The sequence below is a fragment of the Mastigoproctus giganteus genome, chromosome 10 (genome assembly GCF_048544385.1).
Source record: "Mastigoproctus giganteus isolate SK-2022 chromosome 10, ASM4854438v1, whole genome shotgun sequence".
Classification (NCBI taxonomy): Eukaryota; Metazoa; Arthropoda; class Arachnida; order Uropygi; family Thelyphonidae; genus Mastigoproctus; species Mastigoproctus giganteus.
The window spans coordinates 128,729,441-128,752,658 of NC_143584.1; the positions used below are offsets into that span (position 1 = coordinate 128,729,441).

The following is a 23,218-nucleotide window of genomic DNA, read 5'->3' on the forward strand; positions in this document are numbered from 1 at the left end:
AGCACCCGTTGTAATTAATGTTTGTTTTCTGCGACACTCCGGTGCTCAAAAATGATTCCTCTTCTCTTTTATTGCGCAATATTGATACGACACGCATGTGGGACAATTAAGCGAAGGTATAAACGCGTTACACGAATAAAAATTGAAAGAAAAAGCGCCGCCACATTAATAGAATGTCTCGATTGAGAGAAAGTCCTTTAAAAGCTTTGCCACTGGAATTTTAAACGAAATCTGATTTTCCTCTTCACGTGACCTTTTTACGTTTCCCTTTCAACTATTGAAATCAACGTAATTGTTGGAGCGTGCGAGCTTATCGGTTGCCAACAATGAAAATATTGTACATTTCAACGAGCGAACATTGTTGTTAGAGCGTGCCTCTTATTAAACGCCTTACCGGTCAAACTATAAATCTCATAAACACAACAATTAAACATGCTGCCGGCGCGTGCTAGCACGCAACTTTTTTATTTTTTTTATTTCTTTTTTTTTTTTCCCCTTCTTCTTTCGTGAGGAATGATATAAACTTCGTATTTAAATGAGACAAAAACCCGCGTGTGTGTGAGAGAGGGGAGGGCGAGTGCGTGCGTGCATTCGCTTGCCCAGTAGAAATGAAGTAATACTTATAACGGCGGTTAATTCGTTACGATGACGTTACGCCGTTATTATTTTTTTAAAAAAACCGACGCTGACAAGCCACTAAGAACCCCCACATTATTCTGCGGGCGCCTTGATAAATGCCAAAGAAGGTGAAACTTTTCCGAAAGATTTTTCGGCATGGCTGAAAACGCGTGAGCGAAAAAGACTGCGGCGACGATCGGACGCAAGAACACACCGCCGCCGCTAACTGCGTGATCTTCTCCAGGGAACCCCTGCAAAAGCATTTTTGCAGCCTACGGCGGCACTTGCAATCCCTGCAAATACACGACGCTCCCCGATATGCTCGGCCATCGACGACTCTCCGAGGGGGAATTCGGAAGGCGAACACGTGGCGTCAATGTTTCCTCGTACGTCCTGTGTAAGTTCAGCGGAGGGGTTGCCGCTGAACGGAGCACGAAGAGCGAACTGGGGACGAAGGAAAGGGGGAGGAAGCCGAAGAAACAGGAAGAGGATGCAAAAAGGAACGAGATGGGCAAAGAGAGTCTTTTGGTAATAAAACAGGCAAACGAAGATCATTTCCTGAATGATCTTGACGAGGGTGTCCGAGGGAAGATGTCAAAGTTCGCTGATGATTTGAAGGTGGGATGAGGACCACGCATAAAAAGACACTGAACAGTGGGGAGGGATCAGAGGAAGCGGTAAGAGCGGCTTAGGTGTGGATAAGGCGCTTAAGGGGTTCATAAAAAGGAACGAAGAAGGTGTGTTCTCCCTCGTGGGTTAAGCCAGGGAACACAAATATAAAATCTCAACTCTGTGGATCTCGTGAGGTTCACCTACGGGATGACGCGCGTTGCAGTAATTTGTCTGTTTGTGTGTCAGCTGAGTTCAAAGTGGAACTGGGTGGCTACCCTGCCGGAACAGGAATTGTGCACCCAGTTCCGCTTTGAAACCGGAAATGCTCACTTGACCCTACTAGTGCGAAATGCTAGACAGAGAGAAAGAAAGAAACACTAAGAGAAGATGACGGAGAGGAAGAAAAACGCGACAGAGAGAGAGAGACAAAGGCAGCATGAGAGCGAGACAAAGAAAGACTGGTGGAATGAAGGAAGAAGTGAGTTTGGAGAGAAAAATAATCAGGGCTAGAGACAGATTGAAGGAATGAAAGCAAAAAGAGATAGAATACGAGAGAGACAAAGGGAAAATGAGAAAAGAAAGAAAGAGAGAGAGAGAGAGAGAGAGAGAATGATATACAGATAGAAAGAGACGAACAGATAGAAAGAAATACAGAATGAGAGAATGAAAGATAGATAGAATGAGAAAGAAGGAAAGAAAAAGAGATGGAATAAAAGAGAGAGAGAGAGAGAGAGAAAGGAAGAATGAAACAAAGAGAGACAGAAAAAGGAAGGAATGAGAAAGAAAGAAAGAATGGGGAGAAAGAGAGAGAAAGAAAGAAAGAAAAAGATGGGGAGGGGGGAGAAAAAGGAAGAATGAAACAGAGAGAGGAAGAAAGAATGAAAGAGAGAGAGAGAATGAAAGGGGGGGAGGGAGAGAGAGAGAGAGAAAGAATGAAAGAGAGAGAGAGAGAGAAAGGAAGAGAGGGAGAGAGAAAGAATGAGAGAGAGAGAGAAAAAGGAAGAGAAGGAGAGAGAAAGAATGAAAGAGAGAGAGAGAGAGAGAGAGAGAGAGAGAGAGAAAGAAAGAGAGAGAAAGAGAAAGAATGAAAGAAAGAGAGAGAAAGAATGAAAGAAAGAGAAAGAATGAAAGAGAGAGAGAGAGAGAGAGAGAGAGAGAATGAAACAGAGAGAATACAGTTGATGTTTGTTGTTTGGTTTTTAGGAGCATTAGCAACTAAGGCCATATTGCTCCGGGGATATGCGGTGGTCATTCCCTGACCTTTCCGCATCCTCCGTATTTGGTGGTGACGGGCTCGAACCCCGGTCTAATCAAGAAGCGTGTGCTATGCACTGCTGCTCCTTCCCACCTGGCTACGGAGGCGCCCAAAGAAAGAGAGGGAGAGAGACAGAAAGGAAGAATGAGAGAGAAAGAGAGAGATAGAAAGGAAGAATGAAACAGAGAGAGAGAGAGAAAGAAAAAAGAGAAGGAGAGAGAAAGAAAGAGAGGGGGAGAGAGAGAAAGAGCTGGAGAGTGAGAGAGAAAGGAAGAAGAATCAAACACAGAGAGAGAGAGAGAGAGAGAGAGAGAATGGAAGAATGAAAGAGAGAGAGAGAAAGAGAGAAAGGAAGAATGAAAGAGAGAGAGAGAGAGAGAGAGGAAGAATGAAAGAGAGAGAGAGAGAGAGAGAGAGAGAAAGGAAGAATGAAAGAGAGAGAGAGAGAGAGAGAGAGAGAGAAAGGAAGAATGAGAGAGAGAGAGAGAGAGAGAGAGAGAGAGAGAGAGAGAGAGAAAACGATGGGATGGAGTTGATTTTGTCAGTGGAAGAGTCGCCAGGATGGATGTTGTCGCTGTTAAATGAAGTGATGGGGGAAGAAGAAGAGCGAAACGAATACTCGGAAAGGGCCGGGGCGGAAATGAGCAATCTGGTCCTGTTCAATTTGATCCCCGTCTCGTTTGAAATAAACAAGAGCGCCCCCCTCCCCGCATGAATATTCACCACCTCCATCGCCTCCTCCAATAATCTGAATCGCAAACATTTCTGAAACAAAGACGCACTCGATATGACGTCCCGATAACCGCGCTGATGCGTCAATTAAAACGGAATATCGGTGGGCCCGAATGCGCGCCCTCGTTATCGCCTCGTCACATCGTTATGAAATCTGCATCACAAAAGACGACGACTTCTTCTCCGATTGCTGCTGTCCGAATGCGGATTTTGCGTCCTTTGTGGCAAAACGAAAACAACAAACCCCAGATGCGATTGCATTCAGCTGCAAATCACCCTCTGTTGCGCGCGTGTACGCCATTCAGGGCGCCGAAATTGACGAGGCAGATGCAAAAATGCGCCTCCACTGCCCTTATCACGCCCGCACTCCTCTCTCTCACGTGAGGGAGGCCAACCCATCCGGACAGGACCGAGGAAACGGGAATTTGTGCTGCGGGGGGGGTTAAAGTAACCGAGGGGGTGCGCAGTTGCGGAAGACTTACCTCAACTCCATTCCACATGTAGTGCACATCGTGCGGACTGGAATGAGGCGGCACATTGACGTGACTGTGATCGGACATCATGGACATCCAGTGTACGAGGCCAGAAGAAGGAGACACAGGGCGCACGGGGCCGGGAGTTGAGCTAGAGGACAGGCCGGACGTCTTAGCATGAGTGTCCGGAGCCGGAGACCAGACAAGCGCTGCTTTCTGCGGAAAGAGAGAAGAGAAAAGCGATTAAAATCAAACAGAGACATTTATCAAAAGAAAAAACTCAATTCACTTACAAACATATCAGTTCACTTTACCATAATCGCGATAATCCTCGCTATCAATACTGCGCATGCGCTTAACTGGAATCGCACGTGGACGAGAGGGGGGGGGGCGATGTCTTTTCTTTTTTAAACGGAAGTAACTGCGATTGATCCGAATATAATCCGACATGATTGGCAAACTCTCGAAACGAGAAAAAAGCGAGCTGGAACTCGTCAGTTTGTCCAGGAAATGTTTCCCAATGTGCGTGGCGTGTTGGGATGGAAACCGAGCCGTGAAACCGAGTTCCAGGTGGCGCATTAACGGTGTCAAAGGAGCGAAAAACGAAGAGAGAAGAAAGAAAAGGCCACTTCATACGTCTCGATACGCGATTTAGGAAACCCATCGGCCGCTTCTTCTTCGTGGTGGGTTGGTCTCGGCGAAGCACAACTTCGTGTGAACACGATCCGGTTTCCGATCTAATTTCACGCCATAATGGACGCAGAACTGTTTAAAGAAGTGGCCACGTTGGTAATGACAACCAACAAAAGTAAGCAATTGTTCAATGGAGAGCGTCATGATCACTTACCGGTCCGGTCACCTGCGCTCCTTCTTTGTTTTTATGTCTCCTTTTTTTGGTATCCCGTCAAGGGCTCTGACGCACTTGTCGTGTGGAGTCGACCGTGATATCGTGCGCATATCTTAAACATTGTACAAGACTCCAGTCCCATTCTGTTGTACCCTTCGAGTTGTGAAGGCGCTGCTGGGGAACCTTTCTTCTTTTCAATTACAATTATTTAAGAGTTTCCCTTGTGTCCACCCGTATCCACTAACACTGACGAATTCTTCGGTCCAAGTTGATGCAGAAGGAGCCCGTTCTACAATGTATAGAAATGGACGGTCAGAGCACATATATGAGCTCTTCGGGGAGATCGTGAGTATTCTTCCGAAGAGAACCTTTAAGAGACCTTTAGAGACGATCACGAGCAGCATTTGCAACGTGGCCACTGATTCGTAAAGCTTTAAACCCCGACTGAGCTGATATTCAAACCACTCACAGTCCCCATGGATTTCTATACACTTGCCACACCTCTGTTTTAATCGTTGAAATTCCTCCAAAGATACCGCCATGTGGTGATCGGTCATCTTCTTCTGGATGACCGTTATCATCTTCATTTTTTAACTTCGGAGAGAGAGCGAACGAAGTCAGCTATAGACAAATCTGATGAATATGGCAGGAGGAGGAATGGTTGATCTCAATGTCCCATTTCTGAGAAGGAAATCTTCGAACGATTAATGTGGAATGCGCAGGCGCAATGTCGCTCAATGAAATTCAATGGTCAAACCACACAAGTCTGGTTTGACCATTGAATTTCTTGTAGCAATCTTCTGAATCCTATAGTTGCCATGAATTGGACAGATCAAAGATACGTGGTCTCATTTCCAATCTCAATGATGTCTGTTTACACCTGCACTTCCTTTTTCTGTCAGAATCTCAATTATGGTTCACTAAACCCCACTTCTCAACTCTGTCCTCATTATTTGTTCCATGATTCCTTTCTGAAGACTTGGGACAGGATATTTCAAATTTGGAAGAAAGACAATTCCAGGAGGTCGCTGTCAATGGAAACAAAAGGCACGGGGAAGAATATGAGCCCTGTACAATACGAAGTGGAGTGAATCAGTAGCTTCTCAACAGAAACAGTGATCCCTGTAATTGTCTTTCTTCCAAACCAGATCGAGTTTCGAGTGACCAAGGCCCATTCACAAACTCCCAAAGGTCTATTCTGAAATATTAAAATAGATATTCGCAGCAAAGGCCCATCACCAGATGTCGCTTCTTCTTTATACCTTTATCTCAACGCGATTTTTGTTTTTCGTTATCCACAAGTGTGACACACAAACAAATTGAGCGCGATTTTAATGAACGCGAACCCAAGTGTGTATCGTAATTTGTTCCGAATGAGCGGATTGTCGAGCACGGCCAACTGTACAAGGTTTTGGTGTTATTAACATCGAGGAAAAACTCAACTTCGCTCAGGAAATGAAAGGTCGACCACGTCCAGCGTTTAAGGGGGAAACGAGAATAAATATCCCTCCTCTGAGCGGAGTAAATAGGTCAGATCGTATATACCACCTGCCACCTCACGTCGTGGAGGCAAGGTGTGTAGAGGTACCAGCGGGAAGGACGGAGCGGGAGGAACGAGAAACAGCGAAAAAAGAAAAAAAAAGTGGAAGGGACGGAAAGCGGAGACGTTACTTCTCGTCCTCTGTAAGGTCACTGCCTCTTTCCCATTCTGCCAGTTAGAGATGTTGTTCTTTGCTTCCTCCACCTCACTTTATTCCAGGAATTCTACCCAATTTTAAATGCTTCTCTAACAAAAGTTTCCCTCTTTTGTTCTAACGCAGTTTAAAGTGAAAAGGAGCTCTTGTTATGTCTGAGAAAAGTTGCCATTTCTTTTTTCAGGAAACCAAGAATATTTTTGCTGGGTCAGTTGGTTGAAATACCAAGTACGAAAAGGTGCCAGTTGCGTGGGCATTCGAGAAATCCCTACAAGAAACATTCCAGGAGGTGCCTGGAGTACCGATCGGAATCGTTTCATGATTCTGACCAGTTGGTGAAGTCTGGTGTGGATTCTTTAACTCCCAAGACATGCTCCATTTTGTGGGATGATTCCAGAGATTATTCAGTCGTTGAAAATCATGTTGGCCATTTTTTGCTGGCTAAAAAAGCATTCTGTTACAATACGGCGATGTTCAAATCTTTCTTGGATCAGCTGCTATTCTCCAAAGACCGAATGCTGTGTTATCTGTTGGGGGAAGTGGTGATATCGTTTTTAACTCTTGGACGATCATACTCATTGAGATTAACAGAAGTTGACGGGTCTCATTTTCAATGTTGTTTGATTCTCTTGTTGCGCAACAGCAAAAAGAAAAGTGCAGATGGACGCTGAATCCACCATTAAGCACAGAGTATATGAAATCCGTATATGACAACCCACGCTCTAATTTCAAAGACTCAAGGCATGCTGATGCAATACAATGATCGACATTATTTGAAGCGTTGATTTTCAGTTTCTGATTTAAAAAAAAAAGGGCTGGAATGGATTCTTGTCTCGATGGGGGGAACTTCTTTTAGGTTTTTATAAACTGTGGCTGAATTAGTTGTTCTTGAGCGACGGTTGTATGTTTTTTTTTTTTTTTTTTTTTTGCAAAAAATTTGGGTTTTTCATCCAGCAAAATAGACATCGATAACAGAATACACAGAATTTATAGACACTGATACTTAACAGCATTAACATTAAAATGCATCAGTATGTTCTAAATTGTAGAGCCAACACTTCTTGTTTCTAATAAAGCACATTGTCATCATCAGCCATTTTCAATCCACTGCAGGATGAAGGCCTCTCCAGCAACTTTCCAGTTCCTTCTGTTTTGTGCAATGGACATCCATTTACTACCCACAAACTCATGAATTTCATCTATCCATCTCCGCCTTTGTCTTCCAGGTTTTCTTCTAGCTCCTCTTGGGTACCATTCTGTTATTTTCTTAGTCCAGCTGTCATCATGTCTTCGAGCTATGTGTCCTGCCCAAGACCATTTTAGTTCTTTAGATTTGATAAGAATGTCCTTTACTTGAGTTGCTGCCTAATCAACGTGTTTCTGTTCTTTTCCATTAGTCCGATTCCTAATATAATTCGTTCCATTTTTCGCTGTGTAGTTCTCACCTTCTCTTCCATTCTTTTGATGAGCGCCCAAGTTGAAACACGGGCACTCACCAAAGCACAATGTACAAGACATTTTCTGTCTAGTTCCAAATATATGAGAATTGCTCAAAAGCTGGACACTAATTCAAGTATGCGGGTGCTTCATAAAACGAAAAAGCTGACCCCCCCCCCCCGTGGAGAAAACCTTTCGATTGACCATCGTAATAAAGCGATAATATTTCTTACCAATTACATTACGGGTTTTTCATCCAGCATTCTTGGAACAGGTATAAAAACCGCACAGAATCAACTCTCCTAATCGGAAAAGCGAAATTCTTACCAGGAAAACAACCTTCTGAGTCAAGCTCCTGTTACGAACATTAAATGGTCCTTCGCCTTCTCCCCCCTTCCAGTTGCCATCAAGTGGGATTGCTACATTTACGACAATTTAAAATACGGTGGTGTCTGTTACTGGCTGTTCGAACCACACCTCCCCGCTCGGCTAATATTACAGGGGTGAACAATATGTCGTTACAGCGGGACGACGTTTCCACCTTGAACACCTCAGTGGATAGGAAACGACCCATTCCTTGTTTTTTTTTTTATTGGTTTTACGTAAACCTGATTTCCTGTCACTGCTTGCCGTTTCGGGTCACAGCGCCTCCATTATTTTTAGCTTTTGGCTAACACAGATAAACGAAATCGTTAACATGTCGCACGTACATCTGCGTCAAGTCATACCTGTCCTACGGAAGATCGAAGAGGTTAGCGAAATCATCTTTGGACTCTGTGCAGTTCAAAGTACGCGATTGGCTACTCAGTCACTCAAACTGTCTCAATATTTATAGTTAAAATAATAAAGACTTCTTGATGTTATATGGTATTTTTAAATATCCGGATCATATTAACAGAGTTGTTACATGTGAACGGACGAACGGACGTGGCGAAAGAACTAGGCGCATATGCATATATATATATATATATGCGAAAGCGCCTAAAAAGTGATCATTTTCATCCACTAACTTTAACTTCAGTTAAAGATCTTTAAGATCTGAAATCTTAAAGATCTTTAACGCGTTTTCCAGATCTTTAAGATGTGGAAAACCTGTTCTTTTCTTACCAGTAGTGTTTGATATCATGAATTCCTTCGCAGTTTATAAAATTTGCCTACTCCGATGACAGCATGCACTAATTACGATGATTAAGTTACTCTTATGTACTCTCGTTCCTCTTTCTGTCTCTCCTTTGATTCCTCCTCGCTTTCTGAACCACTCCCTACACCTCATCTCGCACGCCCCTTTCACGTGTGTGTGTACTTTGCTCCAACTTTGACTACAACAGAGAGAGAGATAGAAAAACAGCAAATGTTATTATAATGATGACTCGCCATACAATCTGTGAATGGTCGAACGAAGATGGGGGGTTGTTGTGAAGAAAGAAAAAAAAAAATGCCCATAAACAATAAAAGAGAGGGAGAAGAGGCAAAGGGGAGAAATTAAAGTTATTAGGAAGGAGTATGTTTCATTTCGTGGTCTAATGAAATAATCACCGCAATCAAAGACAAGGAGAAGAAGAAATGCGTTAACCTTGTTGTATCTTGCAGTGGCTAAGTTGCAGTGTCAGTAACAAAAACAAGGGATCGTTAGCGTGTAAAAACAAGACCCCTAATGACCTGGTACGTCCACTGTTATTATGTCGTGATAAAGACATAAAGACAAGGGAAAAAAAATTCAGAAAACGGCATGCTTTTGGAACGAGGTAGTTGTGGTGTCTCTGGGATACCTTGGTGACCAGTGAAGCGGGTGCACAAAGGGTCAAACATCTGTGTGTAAAGGTACGTCATTAGTATGCTTGTCAAAGGATAAGTGGCTCCATTACGGTGACGGTGACTTAGGTCTAATCCAGCGTTCCCATTACCATCTTGGATGGATCGCGAGGACAATTGGATATTCCACGCTGAACAAGAGCCGTTCTAAATATTTAAAGACTAATACATTAGTCGTAGTTGGGGTTTAATGACTGAAAGTAATTGGAGAGTTAACCCCCTTCCTCCCCTTTCCCCTTTCTCCCCCAAAAGAAAGAATCCGAAGTGGATACCATCGTACTTCTTCCAAATTTTGGAAAATCTCTGGATTCTTTCTCGCTGGGGTTAGAGGACCCTTTTTTCGTGGGTTTTATTCACACCGAGATCGAGACAATCAGTCTCCAACTAGGGCTGAGCGTTTATTTTTTTCTTAAGCACCTTGCCTCGTTGTTCTTTCTTCTGTTAAATTCTATTTTTCATCCAGAAAAATGCCAACTGAGCACAGATCCCTTGGTATTTTGATTTGTTTTTAATTTTGACGTTTAATTTTTTTAATTTTTAATAGTTAACACTTAATAATATTTAATAGTTAATACGTAATAGTTTAATCGTTTTTAATTTTTCAATTTGATAAGTTTTTGGTACTCGATCGCATATTTTCGGGATGAAAAACCGATTCTCCCCTGGTTACCTCGAATTTCCTTTTGAAACCGATTGAAAAGTTCAAAAGCAATTTCCTGAAATCAGGCTGAGCTTAGTTTTGCTTACGGTAAGGTCAATTCGATCCACAACTCCAAGATTATTTACTATTTTAAATAATTAACTTGGAAATACTGAAGTTAACTGTGACATATAAAATTTGTTTAAAACTAAACGGCTATTTTCTAAATATATTCCTTAACGACCCCTATTCACGCCTTCCCCCCCTTCCCCTAAAAAAACCCCACGAACTACACACTTGTCATAGTGACGCCCACTGACACACTCCATCTTTCTATACCTTGGAGGGAAAACCAACGTTCGGGTCTCTAACACGGATATGCCACTTCTAAACCTTTGTTCAACTCGAACAATAGTTGGGCGCTTAGTCCGAGGGTACGCAGTGATTAAGTGGAATTCTGGGATTGGTTTATATTAGTCTAAAAAGTTATCGAATTTTGTAAACAGGAAAGAGACGCGTGAGAGCAAAGCCTTCGGTTAGAAAACGAATAAATAATTAATGATCTTAAAACAGACAAGCCGAGTTCATATCACTCGACCGTGTGGTTCAAAGTGGACTTCAGATGAAAGCGTCTCAAGGCCGTAGCGGTGTAGATCGAAATACACGAAAGCCCGATTGCGAATAAAAGTTGCGCTATCGGATTCGTCAATATTTGTCGTGAAATATTAATAAAAAACGAAGTATAAACAGCGCGAAAAGAGGATTCTGGAGTTGATTATGTGGGAATGGACACTTCCAGACCAAAGCGCAAGTCCCACCCGTAGAGATATCTCCCAGTAACTTGACCCGCTATTTGAGATGACCAAGGGTGGGGAAGTACCTGAAGCTTTCTGGAATTAGGGGGGGAGAGAGTCTTAACGATAAGGGTGTAAAGATTTTGTGCCAAAAACTGATGAAGGAAAGAAAAAGAGCCGAGGTGTCCTTTTATAAATCAGACCTTATCATTTGTATCGCAAAACCGCTCTCCTCCCTTGTTTTTCCGCCTTCCGACCCGTTTGATGACCCCGTCTTCAAATCACAGGTTTAGCACAGACTTATACATCACACTTAGGTAGGGGAAGGGGCCAGACGAATAGGTATGGCCCACAAAATCCGGTTGCGGCAACCACTATGTTCGGTGTACAAATAACCATTTCCCCATTGGTGCTTTCTGGAGTACATATTTCACCGCAAACAGCGAAATTGTCGAAAGAAGGAATCTTGGGATGTGGAATAGAGGGCGCAAATATTTTTAGAAAGACAAGAAAGAAAGGAGGAGGAGGGGAAAGTCTCGTGTTTATTCGGAGATAAAAGTGCCTTTCTTCGGACATCCTTAAAGATTTACAGATATCCGACCCATTCTGTTTCACCATTAAATGTTTGGTGCCGGTTCTCGAGGTTCGTCAATAGTCACCCGGCCCGTGCTTATTTAAGAACGCTATGCCAACAACCCTTTTTTTGCACGTAGTGGCGAAATATTTCCAGAAAGGCGGGTACATTTTGAACATCTCAAAATTGTCATCGGCTTGTTAAAATGTGTCTGTTTATCAGACATTGAACGTCAGCAAAGAAACAAAAAGGTGCATCTTGATAATCTCCCCTCCAACGATTGCGCGCGAGCACACCCACACACATGACTGCAGAAAAGAGGAATATTCCGTGTGGTTAAAATGCAGAGAAAAATCCAACTGCTACCACGAGTCAGTATTTCTTAAAGGACAGTTGGGAAAGAGACTGAATCCGCTTCCCTCCAGGTTTGATGATCCAAAAAAGCTTTGGATCTACCTTCATAAGGGTCTGAAGGAGCCTTTTTCGTAGCATTTTCCTTTACAGAAACGTTTGTTCGGGGAAGCTTTCTTGAAAGGAGCGGTGCATGTACGTCTTTTACAGTCTAACGAACGAACAGTCGACAACATACTTTGGTGACACGCACGAACTCTATATCTAATCGGAAGTTCGCAAAACAGGTTCTGACCAATTCCAATTCATTCCCTTCTTGAAATAAAATGTTGGTCAAGGCCTCATAAAACGCAATTAGTTTGCTATCTTTCTGCAGGAGATCTCACCGGCGTACAAATTCTGCTCTCCCCGTAACGGTGACCTAACCTAATTCCTTTCACTTCATCCCTTGGTAATGACCACATACTTAAACGAACCTGTCTCTTCTTCATTTAACAGATAACTGTCTAAATGAGGAGTGCCTCTTCCGACATCCATCCCACTCACATTCTCTCTCTCTCTCTCTCTCTCTCTCTCTCTCTCTCTCTCTCTCTCTTGTCTGTGTTTGTTTGTGTTTAGGGGAATGAAACTGAACTGAAGAACCACCATCAAACTATAATTCATCTTTAAAGAAGTATTTTTGTCCAGTCTTGACAGGGAAAAATATTTACTAGAGAAAATAATTATATAGCTCCACCTGTTATTCGAACATAATCGACCCATCTTTGAAAAATCAAATCACTGCCTATTTTGCCACGATTCTGTGTTTTATCAATATGTTCCGTCTATTTTGTCATTATTCGTTCTTCTCCTGCTCTAATCTGCCTATTTTGCCATTATTCGATCTTCTCCTGCTTCAATCTGCCTATTCTGTCACCACTCTCTCTCTTTCTCTTCTCCTGCTCCAATCTGCCTATTTTATCATCGTTCGCACTCTTCTTCTGCTTAAATCTGCGTATTTTGTCACCATTCTTTCTCTCTCTTCTCCTGCTCCAATCTGCCTATTTTGTCTTTGTCATCATTCGCTTTTCTCCTGTTCCAATATTTGTATTTGGTCGCCATCCTCTTTTTCCAGTACATACGGAATATTTCTGCCACCATTCTGAATTTTCATTTAATCTATTTTGTCACCGTGCAGCCTTTCCCCAATACATTCTCTCTATCCTGGCATCATTGTACCGTTTTCTAGCCTATTCTCTCTATTATGGTCACCATTTTATCTACCTCACGGTCCACTGTGTTTATCATTATTCTGTTTAACTATTACGATGCTTCCACAATCCATTTTATCAATTTTTGTCAACATTCTGCATTTTCCCAATTCATTCTACTGTATATATCTTTTCGCCATCTATCTACTTTTTCCCCTTTCATTTAATCCCCTTTTGCCACCTATTTTCTCTTCTGACAATAGCTTTATTCTTCTGCCCACTTACGCCTTTTCCCAGTCCACCATCTCATCTACATTTACTCTTTCTTCCTTTCCCCTAGACCATTCTGTCTGTTTGGATCAACTAACCCGTCTTGATGTGATCAATTCATAACATATCGATGACCGCGTACGTAGAAATGCTCAAATATATTCACCAATATCGACCACCGTAACATAGCCATGCTCACCATCCCTCAATTAGTATCTGATCAATAACAGCCATTCTTTAATTTCTAATTACAGACCGCATGCGCATAATTTGCAAAGATATCTCCGAATTATCCCGAACTGTTCACATTAATATAAAGTCCACACTTTGCGCACATTCCCTTTTGGAACCATAATCAAAGAAAGAAAGAAAGGACTCAGAAGTAAGTAACGAACCTTCAGCGACATGTAGCATCCTGAAAGAGGACCTCGGCGATTAATGCAATCATTAGACATGTTCAATCGTCCATCTATAAGTGATGATCTTGAGAAGGTACCGGCACGATTAACAAGACGAAAACGTTGATCATAATTGCACATAATTACTTTGCAAAGTGTTGGCTAATGAGTTTGTGGTAGGATCGGTCAGTAAGGATGACTGGAGTGGCTTCCTTTTTGTTTTTTTCAATCTTTCCTTTCTATTTTTAAATAATAAAGAAATTGGTTAAAAATATGAGAGCGAATTCTAGCCATTAACCAGATGGTTCTGTTAGTCCCAGTAAGAGTTTTGTGCGCTCTGCGCAATGTTGACTATCGTGCTTAACAAGAAATATCTTTGCGAAAATTTATTCCAATCAAAACACCTCTGGGAGACCAAGCGTATCGGATTTTAGTTAATAAAAGCTTCTTAGCAGTAGAATCGGCACACTTTGGTATTGATGGCTTTCGTTCCAGCAACGTTTCCAGATTAAAAATGTAGTTGCGTGTATCCTCTCTCATTCGCTCTCTCCCGTTTTATTTTTTCCCTTAGCATGAACCCTAAAATAATAAGTTCCCCTCAATACCTGCCACATGAGAATAACCGAGAACGTCAACAGACCATGGAGCTGTCTGTTAAAAATTAACCTCGAACCAAGACAAACATTGACGCTTTAAATATATAATTACACGCCGGGATATATTGTGGAAGGGTATTAACTTTTGGGTCCAGACTAAATTAAATCCGATGTTTATTATCGAAATAAAATATGCTCGCTCTTTAGTTCCTGGTGACGATGGAAACTGTGTTTATTCTTCCTGTTGTTTGTTCGGGGGGAACAGGGGGGACAAAGGGGGGAACAGGGGGGGAAAGGGATGCGTGAATGTGTAGCGGCAACACAAAAACCATTGTTGTCGGCGTTCTAATCGGCGTCGGAAAACAAACAGAGTCTGTTAATGAAGCCGAAAGAAAAGCAAGGTCCTTTATTTCATCTTAATCAATTAACGCTACTTAACAAAGGACGACTCTTTTCAAAATTTTATGGCGTCTCTTGCTCACCCTCCTCTCTTTCCCACCCTCCCTCCCCTGTTTCCATCAGCCTCAGAAAAACGTCCTCTCTAATTCTACTTTAAACACAGGGTTGGTGATGTGTGTGCGCAAACAAGCATGAGGATTTGTATGTTAGGGTGCGCTAAACACCTTAGATTGAGAAAAGGACGGGTTAATATTCGCGGTTACATCCCCCCCACACCCAAACCCTCCCCCCTTCATTCCACCCCGCCGATGTTAAAGACACCAATTGTTTCTCAGCATCTTTCAAAGATGAAATTTTAAAAAGTCGTTTGATGGAGTTCTTCGAACTTAAATCATGACCAATTCTGAAGCTGAATGATCCAGTTCACTGAGGGGGGAGAAAAACAAAGTGGGCATGCGCAAATGTGGTGAACTTAATGCAGATGTGGCCTGACATAAAGTTACTAATGAGCAAAATCACCGCGCTACCCACTGGCTACTTAAAATGGGCCAGTTGTCTCCTCGTGATTAAGAATGCAAACCCAATGTTGTGATGCTCATTAAGTCTGAACTCGCCCTGCGCTACAAAATTCACAGTGTGCTCTTTTAACAGGTGGGCGCATTAACAGGGGTCACTGGTCAACTACAAAATAAAAGTAGTCTACAAGACTGAAGGCTCCGTACACGCCTTACGGGTCGATGACCTGCCTATTTAGCTCATTGTGTAGCGTGAGATGCCGGTCAGGCGAACAAACTTCCTATTTCTTTAAATCATGCAATTTTTCATCCCAGTTTTGTTTTAAACCATAACAAATAAAATAAATTCATTTTTCGCAACTTTATCGACTGGATATTTTACCAAAATAAACTGGCAATTTATTTTAAATGAAATATCGTTATAAATCAGCTTGAACTAAACATGGGTGGAAAGTCCCAAGTTCGTTCTTCCAAGTTTTCTCCAGGAAACCCGAGTTCTTTGGAGAAAAAAACTGTTTCTCCCTTCTGAGACTCATTAACTCAGCCACGTTGCGAAAAAAGACCCATAGATCTTCCCGTTATTGACGGGACTCCAACTGAGTTCTTTTCCACGCGGTGTGGGGGAGGACGGCGATTTCACCAACTGTACTACCCACAAGACCCACGACCACACGCAAGGACATGCACAGATTATAGATGCATCAGAGAATTGATACATTTGTGAATTACGCAATCTTGGAGTTTACAAAATTAAAGAAACCTTTGCTTATTTAAGCTCCAAGATTGTATAGATTTCTCAATTAAATGCGGCCATCTTAAAAATCATTTATAGAAAATAATCGCTTACTGGTACTTGCGTATCTCTTATGAAAATACCACAGATTGTGTTTTTAATCTTAACTTATTATTACGGAAGTAGTGTACCAGCAGCATGGATTCTGAGCGATATTGTCCAAGGAAGAATGGTTTAAAAATATCTACAACTAGTCTTCAATTTCTCCAAAAAACGGAATCAATCCATCGATCTTTAATCAATGTTTGGACCTCCTGTTAAGTTCTGGAGGACCGCAAGATTACAACCCCAACGAGCATTCCGCAAATACTTTTACAGCAGCGGTTTCCGATTTTTGTACGTCTGTAATTTTTTGGCATTCCATGGTCAGTTTGCCTGTTTTCTAGGTTTAAAAAACATGTAACCCTCGCCTATGACCGAATAACTCAATCAAATTGTGAAAAAAGACCCATAAAAATTCCTTGCGCCATTAAAGGGATTCGAACTCAAGCCTTTTTCATTTCCTGTCGACAACGATGATTACAACCACTGTGTTACTTACGAGAGGAAGGGGTTTTAAGTGCCTCGTGGTGTGTACAGTGCAAAGGTACGTAAAAGAAAAAGAGGATTTACCCTATTAGATAAAAAGATGGGTAGAAGAATTACATTTTTAAAAGGAACTGGGACCCAGGGTTGTATAGAATTAAAATCTGATGATCCTAGAACCCGAGTTTGTGGTATCTTGTCCGTGCAGATACTATAGCTCCACCATTCCTCTGCAAAGCGCTAACATCAATGAAAATTGTTCGAGTAACCCCCAGAACAACTTTTATGAAGTTCGAGGATTTCGTTCACTCTCCTGAAACAGCACTTAGGATTCGTCTTCTGATTGCATAGGATCGGCATGATCATCCACAGAAATATCTATCACAATCACGAAACCTTCAGTCCTGAAAACATTCCCTTTAACAGTGCTTTTAGGAATGCTTCGAAATTCTATACCACCTCTCGATGTCTTCACATGCTGAGTCTGCGAGACAAGGGCTCTGCTCCAAGTATGCTATCTTTTTGCTGTAGAGGAACACGAGGGTAAACCCCTAAAGGTGTATCATACCACTTTCTGCTCATCTAAACAATCGACCAAACAGATGCTATTCACAGGAATATCAAGACTTCTATATCTGCATCGAAATCATCACAGCAACAAGATATCTTCAACTGAGATTTTTCCTCATGTAGTCCCGGTTCTTCTCCAGCAACGCCAGGGTACCCAGTTCACCTGAGGCTTGGATATCACTTGACCTCGCGTGCCATGACTGTGCCTTCACATCAGGAGTATAGGACAGCCAAATTCGGCCTTTGAACTTCATTTCATTTTATAAATTATTTCAACGCAAGTCTACTGCCTTGATTTTGAAAAATAGCGTGTTTATGGAGTTCATATCAAGGCTATAAGACAGTTAACCAGGAGAGTATCATTACGCAGCTATGACGCAGAAGCAGACAGTAAGGCGAGCACGTGCTACACCGCGATGGACAGAAAATGTACTCTCTTGTCTACGCAGAAAGTTTTTTGGAGTTCCAGACACCAAAAAAGAAAAAAAATATTTGCGCTCTTAATGGAGGATTACATATCATGTCTGACTTGAACCAAACGTCTCAACTTTTTGATGGGCAACACAAGAGTCTTCCTGGTTGAACGACCTCTACATACCGTCCTCTTTCCGTTTTGATTGATTGATCGCTTCGTTGGTTGGTTGATTAATTCTTCACAAAAACAGTTGAGTAAGGTTCGTTGTAATACGTACAAACTGTGCGATCTAAAGGTTAATTTGTGTGTGCTTTGTGAACAAAAATCTGGATTTTCTCAGTTGGGGAGGCCCAACCATTTTCTCCTGATAGACTAATTTAATGTCCTGTTAAAAACTCCAGAAGGATTCTATCAACCAATGACGTAATTCGAAAGTAATCACTCTCCAACTCCAATCCTCGATAAAGCAGAAGTTGTTGACCGTCCTCATGAAGAAAAGAGAATAAGGCTCGTAGAAACTTAAAAAATGTATACGCATATCATGGGAGGGCAATGCTGCAGTTTCTACAACGGTCAAATATTTCTTTAAAGATTATGAAGACTTCAAGAGCGAACCTCAACGTCTCTCTTTGTACGATGGTTATTGTTAATTTTTAAAGGCAATTGTAGATCGGTGTGAACCCATCATTGCTTTTCTTAATGAAAAGTATTTTGTCCATAACTGGAAGTTGATGAATGGGTTCTGGATCTGATATTTATTATTACTGCTATACATCTGCAGACTCTAAATTTAGCGCATCAGAGTTAGCTCACAAGATTATGAACTTTCTCAAATGCTTTTAAGCTTCCAAAACAAGTTAAAGCTTCCACATGAAAAAAAGGACATTTCTTTTTTCCCATAATTTCAAAGGTAGATCAACTTCGATGGGATTCGGTGTAAAGTAGAGGAATATACAAAATTTGCAAGCTCTGTTTCATTACAAGCCAGGTTTGAGGAATTTAAATACCATGTCGCCTATTTTAGAAACAATTCGGGTAGTGATCCCACACCAAGTCCCATTTTCTACTATGCAACCATTGGAATTTCGGGAAATGTACAAATTCAAAGCGGATATCTAATCACAGTCCAGGACGAAGATTTGGAAGGAAGTGGCAGAAACAAAATATCTTCAAATTCTCTCGTTAATATCCTTGAAATTAGCGTAAGAATCATTTCAATTTCTTCCACGATCTGTTTTCATGAATCCCTTTACTCAATGTCGAAATTTATGAAATCTGAACAGCGTACAGCGCTTACGAATCAGCATATTATTGAATTTTTTTACTAACCTAACTATATATATCAGGCAGATCTCAAGCAAACTACATACCTTGAAATCCAGAAATAGAGGCCTTGTACACGATAATCCAAAAATTCTCGAATGCCCAAAAAGTCAAGAAATTTGGCCATTTCTATGCTATACGCTAATACGTATTCGTAGGATGACAAAATTATGTCTGGGCAAACAGTGGAAGGTCTTTAACTTATCTGGCATTAGTGAAATTTGAAATAATACTGATTTACCAGTACAATCGGACTTGAACACGTGCGTAATTTTGAATATTCTAGGAACGTCAGACAGAATGATGATATTGGTCTTTTTTGGGACGATATAACAATTATCACAGCGTGACTGAAAACAGATAAGTCCCTTAGCAAAGCGAGTATAAAGTTCCAGCATTCGAACGGAAAAAGCAACGTCCGGGATAGTCTTTGGGGGACTCCACAGTTTACTGTTTAGATCGCAACACCAATGTGGAAGACAGCCCAATGCAAAGAACTTCGAATCCTCGCTTTCAATCTGGTTGAAACTAAAAAAACTTTTCGCAAGCATTGCAGTTCGAGCTCTGTGATGAGAAAGTCCCGATCCGATTTAGAATCTGGACCTCAAACTAACCGAAACATCCTGGAATGCTATAAATGGACTGAATAAATGGTTTTGAACGCGGTGGCATTGCAGCCAAGAAAGTTTCCCGTTATATTTATATTAGGAAGTAGCTGACTGAATATTACGTATTCTAAGATCTCTAACCCTTTTCTCACTTCGTATTAAACATACAAGAAATCCGAATAAAACCTCAGCAAGGAGCCAGCAGCCACCTTCGAACACAGCGCTGCATATCTAATTAAATGACCTAGTGTTTATAGCGAAAGGTCTCCCCTGCCAAGCCCCTCCTGGGTTTCTCTTTGTGAGAATCAGGCTGTCAGCTGTTTCTTCAGGATGCTGCTTTCACCATGTAGTGAGAGCCTGTGCACAACTGAGATGACAAACCAACTCATCACTCCTCTTCTCATACATTATTCTTTTCAACTCCGCCCTCCCCATCTGGTTGTCTGACAGATAAAAGAACTGATAGGAAAATCAGTACCTGGGTTGACACCCAGAACAAGAAATTCAACAACCCACAGATGCTCACACAAACAATCATTATCACTAACCCTTTGGTTGTTATATGATGGCGTCACTGGTTTAGATACAGTGGAGAATGAGTAGTCTTTGGACTTCTTTTCCCTCTTACTTTCTAATACGTTTAATTTACCAGGAATCCTTCTCTACATGTACCCACAAATTAACAACAGTTTGATAAACATACCGTAACTCCGTGACCTTAAGTTTTAATGCAACGAGTTGCCGTAACATTCAGTCCGATGGCTTGCACAATGGACAAAGCAAATGATCTGTCCAAACTTCAAAAGAGCATTGTGGCAAATGCCTTTTGCGTATCGAATACTTTTCGGAGGGGGCAGTGTCAAAAGACCGCCGTGCATTTGACTGGCGTATTAAAGCTGTTCAAAACTGTGGGCAGGTTGGTTGAAGAACAAAAAAGGGGAATCAGTCCACCGAAGCATTTCAATCGAAAGATGTCTGATTGACTGGCGACAACATGAGACCGGTATTTCCTTTTGTGGTCGTTTCCTCTCATTAGTCATTATTTCAAGAGGCGTTGGAATAATACAACCCACTGTAAATCATTCTTAAGGAGTGAGGGGAAAGTTAGGTCAGCGATGTCCAAGGATAGACAAATAAGAATCTTTTTGGGAGATGCTTAAAAACTAACAGAAAGTTTTTATCTTTGAACCACTTTCTTCAATTTGTTTTGGGTTCGCCATTTTTCTATGACTTTTCCATTCCAGGATGACTTGAACTTCCACAGTCATCGTAAAATATGCATTTCACTAACAAAGCGTTAAAATAATTCGAAACGCGCTTTTAATTCTTCCACTAAGCAGCGTTATCCATCCATTTCAATATTAGGCCTAACTTGGAGAAGATTTTTTCCTTCTCTAAATTAAAAGAAGAAGAAGAAAAGGAAATACGTTATTGCCTTGGATAAATTCATCCCTGTCAGTCCACCGACACCAACAAAGCCCTTTGATCCACCTGTTTTTATTTATTTGGGCAATTAATTGCCAGGATCGTATTTCAAAAACTACTCCTAATATTCTTTCCAAAAGCCTGTAATTAAACGCCTGTAATCTTAAAGGCATTTTGGTACGTCCGTCCAAGTGGACATCCGTGGCCCGTGCTGATAATAAATACCCTTACATAAATATTATTGCCGTCATCCTCTTGTAAAAGCTCGATTGGTGTCGTCCGCACACCGTAGCTGGAGAGAGAGAGAGAGAGAGAGCGGGAGAAGATAGCGGGCGCGTGTGCTCGCTCGCACGCGGACCGTTTTAAAACTTCGTCTCGCGTTCCTCTCCGTTCGCTGAGACAATTAAGGTCGCCCAGGTGGGCGTCTAACGCACGTTCCGGTGTCGACGGGATGGGATATTAGCACGTGAATAGCTTCCCCTGGTTCGAATGCAAGTCAGTCATAAATCGAGAAGGTGAGCGATATGATGGCAACACGTTTAGTATGACAAGCGGAGATTTTAGAGGGAGAGCATAATGGGATTTAGGGGCGAGCGGAGAGGGTGACGTGGAAAGTGGACGTCGACTATTTAAGCTCTCGCTCTTTCTCTCTCTCTCTCGAAGCTTTGGTGCGTTTTCTTTCATTCGCGAGGCTAAAGGTTAGAGTACAAGGATCCAGCATACCGATAGGTCATAGGGTGAGGGGAGTGCAACCGCCGGTTTTTCACTAGTGTGGGTATCAAACCGCCTTCATGTAAGAGCCTTTGTCTCGTGCTCTGACTATAAAAGGATAACTTGATGTTTCCAAACTGCTCTGGATGGATTTCATTGTCTAAAGAATCTAAAACAATAGGATATCTGGTGTAATACCACGTAATTGTAGTGTAATGGTAAATGGTAATATCCTCTGACTATATAACATACGCGTGGAGAACAGATAAATGAGGATGTACAGGGGTTCACTAAAAAAAATGACACGATAGTTTTGATTCTAAATGTATTTAAGTCGTTGGTCTACATAAACTTGTTGAAAAAGATCCACCGAAATTTCTCGATCCTGGAAGAACATTGATGATGTCAACCACGGATGTCTGAATTCGAATCCTTTATTATTTGAATTTCTAAGATCATTTTAACATTTGTTTTTTCTTTAAATACACATCCTGCATTGTAAACCCAGTATAATAAAAAGATTTAAAACTGTCACGGCTTTTGTGAAGGCCATCTACTGGCGAGAACCATTTTTTCAACACCCAATAAGATTGGATGATGAAATATGACAGAACCGTGGTGTGAAATTCCCGTATTACTGAATCGTAAAGGTGGGGAGGGTCGGTAGAACCATGACCAAGCGTAAGAACAATTTCCATAGACATCATCAGCACGCCATATGATGAATGGAAGATGATTGCCTTGAACCAGCAGCAACCTCTTCTCTTGCGACCAACAGTTTTCTGCTCTTACAGTTCCTTAACTTGAAAATAAAAATCTTTCTTCTGCAGGATTTGTGATCTGTCTGAATCCGCGTGACAAATGTCAAAAGTTATTAATCACTCTTCCCATAGAAAAAGGAACCAGTTCTGTTAAAATGAAGGAAACGTCTAAAACTTGTTCTAAAATCAGATGTGTGGAAGTTGAGGGAACGTTTCCAATTAGTGGCAAGACAATTCGGTAATTTTGGTCATGAGGAGTCGATGTGTAGTGTCTGTAAATTATAAGAGAAAATAGTGGTCGATACATCCAGTTTAAAGAGGTTTTCCTAATATAATCAAAGGGACTCGAACCCGGACCTTTAAAAATTCATAAAAAGCGCAGAAATTCCTTATGATCGTACGTTAGCCTTCACAAAAACCCGTGGCTTAACTGACCTCGTACTCAATGAAGAGAAAGTTCTAAATTCGAATCCGGTCGCTAACTAGAAAGACTTTTTCTATTTTTGGTCTGATTTACATCTAATTTTGGATGTAAATCAGATTACTTTACCTTCTTAAAAACAGAAAAACTCACCTTTAGAACGCATTTCAATTTTCCAGATAATAAGCTAACTTGTAGTCCAAGAAGTCCTCGTGATAATCAAAAACACCCTAACTAACCAAACCTCTCGCAGCATACCTGGAGCAGAGATTATGAACAGTTCATGTACTGTTGTTGTATAATCTTGCAGCCGAACAAATCTACATCTTCCAGCATGAACACAGCCTCTATTAAGTGATAATACTGGACTGGGATTACAGTTTAAAAAGCGCGATCCTTCTCTCACATTCCTTTCATATAATTTTACATAAACTGATCGCGCCTTCCTATTCTCTATAG

The 23,218-nt window shown here is 41.5% G+C and overlaps 1 protein-coding gene across 1 annotated transcript in view; it reads right to left on the reverse strand.

Annotated features, from left to right (window-relative positions):
* LOC150079282 (uncharacterized) overlaps positions 1 to 23,218 on the reverse strand; it is an 850,343-nt gene that overhangs the window by 811,994 nt on the left and 15,131 nt on the right. Inside the window, exon 2 of the mRNA XM_090383021.1 lies at positions 3,700 to 3,906. Within this exon, the coding sequence (XP_090239147.1) occupies positions 3,700 to 3,906 (207 nt within the window). The remainder of the gene's footprint in view (positions 1 to 3,699; positions 3,907 to 23,218) is intronic.